This window comes from Octopus bimaculoides, chromosome 10, assembly GCF_046866305.1.
Source record: "Octopus bimaculoides isolate indiv1 chromosome 10, ASM4686630v1, whole genome shotgun sequence".
NCBI lineage: Eukaryota > Metazoa > Mollusca > Cephalopoda > Octopoda > Octopodidae > Octopus > Octopus bimaculoides.
This window is the reverse complement of record NC_142937.1, coordinates 25121500-25133459: the sequence shown is the minus strand read 5'-3', so window position 1 is coordinate 25133459 and position 11960 is coordinate 25121500. Positions and strand designations below refer to the sequence as shown.

General features: G+C 30.5%; 1 protein-coding gene across 3 annotated transcripts in view; it reads left to right on the top strand.

Moving 5' to 3' along the window:
- Positions 1 to 2751, top strand: part of LOC149133490 (70 kDa neurofilament protein-like) — a 17474-nt gene extending 14723 nt beyond the window's left edge. For all 3 annotated transcript variants that reach the window (XM_089358454.1, XM_089358457.1, XM_089358455.1), the window contains exons 2-4: positions 461 to 565; positions 739 to 855; positions 2114 to 2751. In XM_089358454.1, coding sequence (XP_089214580.1) covers positions 554 to 565; positions 739 to 855; positions 2114 to 2152 — 168 coding nt within the window. In that variant the 5' untranslated portion in view covers positions 461 to 553 and the 3' untranslated portion in view covers positions 2153 to 2751. The remainder of the gene's footprint in view (positions 1 to 460; positions 566 to 738; positions 856 to 2113) is intronic.
- Positions 2752 to 11960: the final 9209 nt, after the last annotated feature.

Below are 11960 nucleotides of genomic sequence, written 5' to 3'. Positions count from 1 at the left end.
TCCGTCTTAAAACGAAAGTGTTTTTACCTGATCTACGTTGATATTCCCTTAATTTTTAAAAATTAAAAACCCAGATCACTCAACGCTTATACAGAGGCGCAGAAGTGGTCGTGTTGTAAGAAGCGCTTCTCAACGTTCAGTTCCACAGCGTGAAACCTCGGGCAAGTGACGTCTACTATGGCTTCGGACCCATCAAAGCCTTTTGAATAGATCTGATAGACGGAATCTGAAAGACATCTGTCGTATATATTATATATGTGTGCTATATATAATAATATTTTTTTGTTAATGAAATGTACGTAAGATTGCATTTAACTAAGTATTTACTCAAATAATCACATTCTTTGTTATGTGTGCTTATATGTGTGTATAATCCGTCAATGTTTCTTTTCAATCGACCTAATTCAATTGTTGATGGCATTGGTTTAGTTATTTAATTGTCTTCTCTTTTCTGCCGTAGGATGATAACCTTAATGGATGGAAAATTGTAAGAACAGCTGATGGCAACAAAACTTACTCTTTCGTATTACCAAACGTCACATTGAGACGTCAAATGGTTCTTAAGGTACGTTATGAATTTCTGTTTAGCTTAGATCAATAACTAAATGAAGTGATAAATGGTATTGTAGTTCTGTTTTACACAGCCTATTGTTTTTCATATTTATTTGATTATAATTCTGTTTATGTTTATTTCATATGTCATTTCTTAATTATTATTTGTAAATGTATTTATACCAGATCTGGTCTAAAGGCCAACAATCACAAGCTTGTGGAGATGATTTAGTTAACAAAGATTTTGACACATGGGGAACCGGATCGAATGTTGTCACAGTGCTGCAGAACGAAAAAGGAGAGGTTTGTAGCCATTCTTACATATGATATACATTTTGAAAACGATTGTTTATATATCAGTATATAAGGAAACTATGAGGGCGCACGGTCTAGAGGTAAGGTTGTTGCGTTCACGATCGTGAGATTGTGGTTTCGATTTTTGAACCGGTTGGTACATTGTGTACTTGATCAAAACACTTCATTTCACGTTCTTCTGCTCTCATTTCGACAGCTCATGTGTGGTACACCATGCTCTTGTTCAGGTAATGTCGAATTGACGAAGAGACTGAGGTAATGTGCAGTACAGACATTAGACCATTATAAACAAATCATATGTGAAAGTTGTTCAACAAGAATTTGTAGAAATGTCTTTCTCGGACTCCAGATACTATCATACCATAGAATGAAACTATTTGCTGTAATGTTCGACTTTGTTTATTGTTTCCACTGATTTCACACTCTTTATTGCATACGAACTACAAACTGAAGGTTGTCAAAAACAGTAAATCGAGTGTAATATTTCCCGAATACTACGTAGAATTGTTCTCAATAAAGTCTGGATATAATATGTCTGCTTTGACACATTACACCTGTGAAGATTTTTTGAATGGTTTTCTTAATTAGGGAATATTTGCTTTGTAGCAAACAATAGAGGAACACCTAAATGAGAATGCTATCAATAGGTAATCGATAAAAGATATAACGCAAACTTAATGCAGATTTAATATTATAGAAAGGAACACTATGTGCTTTCTATCATTTTGGTATTAATTTACATTCAACTGTTATACAGAACAAAGTAAATATCTCTTCGGGGACTTTTTATGGAGGAAATAAGTAATCGGTGAGTTGAATTTGCGAATTTATTTATAATTGAAGCTATATCTATTTTCTTACAATGAGTCTGTATTGGTTCTTCTGAAAACTAAAAATAGTATTATAGTCCCTGTACAGAAAGGGATACGCTCTCAGTAATCAATTCATCGATGTTTGCCTGGATATTATTCATTTCATGTATGCCACTAGTATTTTTGCATACTGTTCAAATTTTCATGTTAGAAGAAATGTATATATAAAATATATTCACAGAGAGAGAGAGAGAGAGGTATATATATATATATATATATATATATATATATATATATATATATATATATATATATATATATATATATATATATATATATATATCTGAAGCAAATGTAGTTCCCTTTATAGGTTTGTGCAAAAACTTATACGTGTGTGTTTGCATTCAATTCGTAATGTTTTACTTTACTTTTAGGAGCAAGCTACCTATACCCAGAGAACACAATACAATTAGATTGCCAGGATGAAGCGCTGAACCAAGTTACAAGATACAACATTCCAACTGGTGTTGTTTTGTTTATATATCTAAAGAAAATTATTGAATCCCGCCATTCTTTCATCATCCTCATAAAGAATTTGAAGTAAAAATTATAATTATGGAAAAAAATCACTAGATTTTCAAATAACAAATAGTTTCTTTTCTATATTAGCCGACTTAGGCATATTGCTAAAGCTTATTCATGGACGATTAACTTTATATTTCAAGACATGTTAAACTTTTCAATGGCCGATTAATGTTAAACTGAAGAAATTGAATCTAAATATATACCACTATTTACCAATGGTTATACTGTTAATGAGCAAGCAATATTTCAGGATACGAGATTAATTCTAAAAGAAACATTCATAAATTAGTAAATTTTTCGGTAGTATATTTTAAATTTAGCATCGAAAACTGCTCTTTTGAAGCTCCAGCTTCGAAATTATGCGACGTTATTGATTATCAATACATTCCGATACTTTTATTAGCGCATACAACGATATAGACTATTGCTATACATCACGCCTTCGTTAAGAATAAAAGGAATAAATTAATAAATTTCATAAATGCAACTGCCTCTTCTCCTTCTTCTGATTATTTCATTGTTTAAACTAATTACATTACTAACAAAAAGACCTTTGTCTGATTTAAATTAAATACAGAAATAATAAATACATTAATCTAACAAATATTTAGCTGTTTATATATATATATATATATATATATATATATATATATATATATATATATATATGTATGTGTGTGTGTGTGTGTGTGTGTGTGTGTGTGTATGTATATGCTAACCACTTTTTATAAAATCACAGCTAAACAACTGAGCTATAATTTGCGTTGTCTCATTTAATAAACTGAAGTCATAAGGCGATTATAAAAAATAATAGTGATAAAACTATTTTAATCCAATGTTAACTTAAATATTTTTTAATTTCACCATATTTCTATAAAATTCGCTATATAATATTTGACGTAAATTGTGACAGTTTTGCTTGTTTATAAGGAACTAATATGTCTATACTTACGAAGTTTAAGCTAAAGCATGGCCGCAGTTTAAGATCAACTGTTCACCTATGCTTATATTCAACTGTAAATCACAATCAAAGCTAATATTTAGATTAGTACCAAGCTATATTAATATTTTTTTTTGCAATATTCTAAACGCTTCTAACAATTAGATATATTTTTATCTACGAACTGCAATTGTTTCCTAAAGTCTTTTTTAAAGTTATTTTTATCGTAAATGAAGCCAAATGATGTTATTTCCATAGGCTGTGTGCTTATAAATTCCTTGAGTTAAAGATCTCTTGTCAAAATAAATTCCATATAAACATGTATATGGAGGGTACCAGATGAATGAACAATTCATAATGCGAGTTGTAATTTTTTCAAATAAAATTTGCAGTAATGTTTAATACATTGTGTGGTATCTTCAAACAGGAATTCAGCTTTAAAGAAAATTGGATCATTCTTACAGTAATTTCAATTTGATATTATTTAAGATAGCAAATGTACAAGATATTTGCGTTTGCTCGGCGGATAATGTCTCAACTTACATAAGTATATTCTTTTTCAAAAAGAGAAATATTACTTGACTATACGAAATATAATTCAGATATATCCAGTGAAATTGTAAAATATCTCAAATCCAGCAGCACTGCTTGTCGGTGTGCGTTGTTGATGCAAGAAGTCTTTCAGGAAATCTTTGTAAAAATCGTTAATGACTTTAGATGTCTATCACTTAAAGTTGTTTTTCAACGCAAACCATAAGGTGTTGCGTTTTACTTACAATGAATAGGACATATTTCTATATAAAATGGATGTTAATGACCATAAACATATTTTCGTATAACATTTTTCTCTATATTCGCTACGGACCGAAAGAGGTTTAGCCTTCTTTACAATGACACAGTAAAATACATTTCGCGTTATATCGCAAATTATATTTAGCTTAGTACTGTATGAAAGCTCATGTTAGGCTTATGGTAATACAACTCTTTCAATGTATTTGTCCGATCCAATGTGGAAAGGGTGATCAAATGTTGTTAGAGACATATTATGAATATATAAATAATATACGGATATCTTAGTTTTATATATTTCCCCAAGTATAGTAGATTACTATGAACCATTTTTACTGTAATTTAAACCATAGTAATAAAAATATTTCAAAATTTTTAATAAAAAAAAACATAACTTTTTGTAGAATAAAAAAAAAAATTGTACCGATCTTTTGTTCAGCTTAATTATTTTGTTTACAAATTTAAAAGTTTCAGTTTCAAAACATGAAAAGAAGAAACGTAATTGGCAGGCAGACTTTAAACATAATAGTACAAGTAGTTGCTAATTATTTCCTGTTAGTAAATGGCGTGATTTTTACAACCTTATTCATTATTCAATCAGAGATTGACACTAAACTCTCCACATCAGATTTATATTTTGCCCTCAATAAACAAAGTTTTTTTTCTGTTTTCTGCCCAAATATAGCTTAAACATAAAACTATTCTTCATCAAACAGTAAGTCTATATAGATGAAAAAAGCAACAACCTAAGCTCATTCATATAGAACAAACAGTTTGCAATTATAAGTTTAACATTTTCCGATGCCGTTGTATTTTCCTTTTCTTGGTTATATCCCATATTTGAAGAAAAGAAAATGAGCTAATGGATTATATTTATAGGATTTCCAGTATAAGTATAATGCGTTCAATAATAATATTAATGATTTGAACAATAATAATAATAATAATAACAATAAGAATAATAATAGTTATTTTTTATAAATGCTTTTTGATGCATAATAATTGAGGATGAATTCATAAAATGTTTATAAGAAATGTATTTTATTTAAAAGAAAACATGAACAGCAATAATAAGTTAATTCTTAAATCTGCTATGAGTTAAATGTAAACAAATTATTATCTTCAGAAAACGTTTTCAATTAAGGTTTAGATATGAGAAATCCATATCCTGAATATTTCAAATATATGTTCATGAAAGATGTAGACATATATCACATTACAAATAAACAAATAGGGTTTTTCATTGAGTCTTTTTTTTTATTATTAAAGGCCATATATACAAGCGTAAAGGCCTGACATCAATATTTTCACTGTATTGCCTTTGTTGGTTATGACGAAGATTATTCATACTGTGATAAATTAACCAACGAACCCCTATTTTTTTCTTACTTTCAATGACTGAACTACAAACTTTAAAACTCAGCCATCAAACCCGTCCTTACTGAATCCAAGTCCAATTGTTAGATCATTCCAAAGGGGAGAATAAAAAATATAATGTAAATTAAATTTCAAACCCTATCAGAGAATTATTCGGTTTGAGATGAATTGAAACTATGTTGTAGTTATTTTCTAAATGACATTTATCAGATATTTTGACCCTGCTTTACAACATCGAAAGTCTTAACCCTGTGATAATCATATAAGAGGAAACTCTTTATAAGTTAATTGCCTTTCGAGAAATCTTGATAAAAACCATTCTATTCTGGAATTCTTCAACCGAATTCTTCAGCCGTCTGATATTGAGTGATATATTATATTTTATATCACTACATCTAGGATTCGTCCATTTTGTGGCAATCCTGAACAGTTATAGCATAACATTTACTTCTTGAAAATACTGCATAAGTATCTCTGTTATTAGTGTTCCTAACAACTAAGGAATACTACCTTAGCTTTTTAAGTTGCCATTAAGACAAAAGTACTAGATTACTTTCTTTCTATTATCATTTGTTATTGTTATTATTGTTGTTATTATTATTATTATTATTATTATTATTATTATTATTATTATTATTATTATTTGCTCAAAAAATAAAAAAATATATATATAAATGGTCGGTTTTCGTTGTTACAAAAATATTCTACAATACCCATGCTTCTTTTTCATTCCTAAATCATGGCTTCAAAGCCTTGTAGCATTTAAACAAATATAGACATATAAGATGTCTGCAGAAATGTTTTCTGGGTTATTTTTTCCATAGAAATTCTGCTGTTGACCAAAGGCCGATATTCATAGAAATATAATCTTTAGTCATAGTTTATTATCTTTTTAATCTGCGTGCCAAACAACTTATAAAAAAACAAACTTGCACTCCGCTAGAGTACTTATTCTCTCTCTCTCTCAAACACACATACACGCACAAACACGCACACATACACACTCACACACACACACTGATATATACATACACTTTCTCATGTCCTTATTGGTGTATATGTATGTATTTTAAATTGCTACAACCTAGAGCTATTACAAAAATTAAATTAAAATATCTTAAAGTACTGGGATTGATGTAAGTTACACTAGCAAATGATTGCTCATTTCTAGCATTTAGATATTCACTAAGTACAATATATCCATGAACACACTACCAAGATGCACACACAGACAAATATATACATATATATTGACATCTCACACAAACCGCACACACACATATATGAGTATTAGTAATTTTCATTGGATATGTACATATGTACATTCTTAAACAGAATATATGAATCTTCTAAGGTCTGATGCAAAATCTACGTTGAATATTCAAATTGGAATCCACGGTGGATAAGGACTGTTTGTGTCCAGAAGGATCAAATATATTTTGTTCGAAGTATGGCATTCGAAGACGTAAACTATGTCCTTTTATGTTTGATTGAATTGTACCGTACGTCAGTATATTTCAGTCACTTTGAACAAAAATACATGAAAATCGAAACTAAATTTGAATGATATATACTAGTTTACTGCATATTTCATTCAAATGAAGTTATCCCGTTTGTAATATCTGTAAGTTACTATAGTGAAATAGTACCTTTTTGACTTAAGATAACAGCTATATATATATATATACATATATATATATATATATACACGTCAATCACGCTGATTCTTAAGGTAATATTAAACATACTATTATGGCGCTTTATAACTACTAAAATCGCCATCGACATTTTCTAGAAGAATATAATACAAGAGACATGTGCATAACCTACTGGGTTACAACATTCTTAATTATCCGTCCGTGTATTTGCATAAAATGCATACAGTCCAGTAATTATGATGGAAAGAGGCGATGATTATAATATAATAGGAAACGAAAGTTCCTATAATAACCAAGATAGAATTGACAAACAGACCCTTAAGAGATAGAAATAAAACTACCATGTCTCCACTATAATATACTCAGCCATCGGGAATCACGAGTTGAACTTCTTTCAGTTAATTTTATGACAATTAAAGGTAAATTAGAATTCCAATAAGCTAAACTCTAATTAACTCTCGTTATCTGGCGACATGGTGTCTCTTTCTAACTTTACATGAGTCATTATCGAAGCTGTTGCGTTGCACTTTAAAAATTGCATTTAATGATAAGATTTAGTTTGCAGCCAACCTGTTCCTGGACTCATTTCGCGCTTGTCTTCTTTCTTCTTCTCTTTCACGATTACGTTGATGAAGGAGGAAGGAATGAAGTTCTGCATAGCCATTTACCTTCGCCAACTTAATCATAAAGCATACACCACTGTCGAGCAAAACAAATTAAAGTAATTTCATGTGAAACGACATTGCATTACTGCTCTTAGCAATATATTTCTCTACACACGCATATATAGATACACAGCTACATATATATATATATATATATATATATATATATATATATATATATATATATATATATATATATACATATATATATATGTAAGCTTCATACTGCTTGCTACCATCGCTTTCTCAACCAACTATCTACCTATATATAGGCATACTTAGAAAAGTATCGGAATTACAATACATTATGGGTGGGTAAACGGATGTAACAGTTTTGTAGCAGCAAATAATGCTGTTTCAGACTTTTAAAATTCGCGCACGCACACACACACACACACACACACACACAGAGAGTCGAATATTATGAAATTATACACCATGCATACGCACATACACCCACACACACACACATATATATATATATACATCCATACATAGGACAAGTATTCCTTATTATTGTTATTATTATTATTATTATTATTATTATTATTATTATTATTATTATTATTATTACAGTTATTATGGCCCTCATTATTGTTAACTCTAAGGACTTTTAACCATTGTGCCTACACCTTGCGACACTGCAACAGCGAAAAAATGAAAATTAATATAAATATTTAATTTCAGCTTAGCTTTTAAAATAATTTATAAATAAAACAACTGTTATATAATATTAGACCAACCCAGTATAAGATATTTCACCAATTAGGAAACTCTCGAAAACATGAAATTTATTATTAGTTAAAATTATCGGTTAAAATCAATATTTTATACAAGACTGAAACAAGGCGTTTGACGGTTGTTATATATTCTCAAACGCTGCGAATGTATTTCCATTATAAGTAAAACAATGTGTTGATTTTGTTAAAATTATGTTAGTTTTATATTTTGAAACAAATTTATATTCTTTCTTTCTGATTTTTCTCTTTTTAAATCGGGATCATACAGATTTTCTTTGATTACACATGGTACAATAAGTGCAATGTTTTAAAGAGGAGTTGCTTTTTTTTTTTTCTATTGGTAGAATATTTTGGTAATTCCATTTTCTTAATTTGTTTCGCAAATTCTATTTTACTTTATGAGTTTTTTCTTTCTCTTCCTTCTCACAATTTTGTAATTAACAATTTCGATTACTTAATCTGTGATGCTTGAGATTATAACTCAAAGATCATTGCTTCAAGTAATTGATAAACCCAACAAAAAACAACATTTTTTTGAATTTCATTGCGATAAAGAGGATTATTAAAATATGATAAAAACTTTACGACTGAGTTGTGTTATTTTTAAAATGCGTTGTTTTTTAATGTTGTTTGATGAGTTTTCTCTATTATCTCACGTGATATTGATTTGATGTAACAAAAAAATTTTTCATTCGCCCTAAGAAACTACAGTTTTATGTGTTTCATCAAGGAAAAATGATATACTACCCTATTATAGGAGATTGTTTAAGAGAATGTTGTTGATGAATTTACATTTCTCATATTTCTTACATGTCATTTTGTTCAAGTGCGACTAATTTTTGTACGCAAGATTTCTTGCACTTTTCTCTACAAATTTCTCTAAAAGTTAAGATAATTAAGTTTTAATTAAAGAAATGAAATAAGAAAAATAAAGATCACTACAATAATGATGTTTCAATGTATGCATTGAAATAAGGGTTGAATCTTATATATACATATATATATGAGAGGACAAAGGAATATTAGAGGTCCCGATGTAGATATAAGGTTTTACTCAGGCACTCAACTATGAATCCACTTATAGCAGAAACAGCTGTTTGACAATGAATTATATATATATATATAAACGATTCAAAAATGCACAGGAGGACGTCAAAGGAATTAACGGAACACGCAAGACATGGACATGCTCTTTCCTTGTAAGTTATAGCCCAAAAATCATAGTAATTTCGCGCCTTGAACGAGAATATTGTTCTCTTTGGTGGTGTCAGCAGCAAAAGGCTGTTGCGGATAATGAGCGAAAGTAAAGGACGGTGGAGGAAAGAAATACTACACGGGTAGTTGTTACGAATATAAATATATATACAGAATAAAGGCCGTTAAGCTCTAAAACAGGATTAGGACAAGATATGTGTAAAAGTAACACAATGGAAACTAGTGTCCAATAGGACCAGAAAAAGAAAGGGCTGAGATGAAAAGATCAACTGAAGAATAGAACGAAAGGTGGAAAAACGAATCCTGAGTTGAAGAAAAGGCGAAAGCTGAAACCCGACTGAATCCTCGGTCAAACGGAAAAATGCCAAAACCAAAAATTTCTTAAGAGACACACGCCATAGAATAATTAGTACATCGTCAGATTAGATTCAGATACGATACTTTATAATCTTAAAAACGATTCTGGTTCAGATATTTTGAGGAATAAACGAATCTTAATACTACACAATACTATGTAACTGTGAGTATCCAATGATAAATCAATTATAGGTTTAAAAATCTGACTGAAGTCGTGTGTGATATAAAATATAGGTATCTAACAAAAAAAGGTAATATCATCTTATTCATATTATGGAAATTCTGTTATGCATGACATCATTGCAAAATGTAAAGAGATTTACTGATTTACTGCTGGTGATAATCTGTTTCAATGATAACAATTCATGCACTTACAAATATTAATAAAATATATAATAATCTTAAGTTGATTCTCAATACAAGATGGTGACTGATATTAAACATAAATATGAATATTATGAACATGAGTGGAATTTGGTTGACGGAATGTTTGTATAAATATATATAACTATCAGTGTGCTAGCATACACGACACAAGTGAGTTGTCAACGAAACACCGAGGAGGTCTGCAGCCGCATTATTGAAACAACGTTCGCGCACACACAGACACATACACACAAGTATAACCAAATGCACACAAGTATAACGGCACACACCCACACATACACACCAAAAGCATTTCTCCGTTTTTATGTTACATACATATGCAGCTCTACAGTTCTATATTTAAGAGATGAAGAATTATGTACATTATTTACATTATTTACATTTGACAGATATTTGTCCTCATCTTGTTTGTTTTTAACACAACGTTTCGGCTGATATGCCGTCGTTCTTGTTAAATCAGATAACCCTAGTCGAATTGATTTATGACCGAAGGCGTTCAAGCCATGACTCCCTGGTCTTTTAATGGTACATAGGTTATATTTTCTTATGCGTTCTTCCTTCCATTTTTTCCAAAAGCGTATGATTCGATGTGAGTGCCGACGTAGAGAATCACTTGGTTTGTTGACACAGAAAACAGGAAACATATGAAAGAAGAAAAGACATCTGCATTGGAAGATTAAACAGATAATAGAAGTGAGAAGATTTAGGTGACTTTGCTAACACGTGCTTCCTGTTTCAGCCCCACAGTGCGGCACCTGGGGCAAGTGTTTTCTACAATACCTCCTGGATTAACGATGCCTTGTAAATGAATGAATGAATGAATGAGTGTGTGTGTGTGTGTGTGTGTGTGTGTGTGTGTGTGTGTGTGTGTGTGTGTGTGTAAAAGTGTAACATGGCTTCAGAGAATCATGACTATCACAAGAAACTCTTCGAACGGACTTATTCGAGTGATAAAAATATTCTGTGAGTAGTACATAGAAGTATCAAGTCAATGAGAAGTGAAAGTAGATTTATTTAACCACGTGTCTTCCATAGAGTTACAGTTGTTTCACAAGCTCCTTCATGTAGCATTAATTTCAATATACAACAAATTCCACATTCAGGCTTGCATTAATATGGCTGCTCAGCTTTATACGATACAACCGTATAATCACAAATTAATGCAAATAAAGAACTACCTCATCAGAATACGTGAACATCGTGATTGTATCGACAGTTAAACTTTGAATATACGCACAAAAGGTAGTGTGATGGCAGAATCGTTAGAACACTGGGCAAAATACTTAGCGGCATTTCGTTCATCGTTACGATCGGAGTTCGAAATCCGTTGAGGTTGATTTTTGCCTTTCGTCATTTTGGCGGGGTGATAAAATAAGTACCAGTTGAGTACTGAGATCGATGTGATCGACTTAATCCTTCCCTCAAAATCGTTGGCCTTGTGGCAAAATTTGGAACTAATACGTGCAAAGTATGGAAGGCCGAAACTGCATAAAATTTATATTCATTTGGTCGGTAAAAATAAATATCACCGTAAATATATATACTATGGCTCTATTATTCTAGAAAAA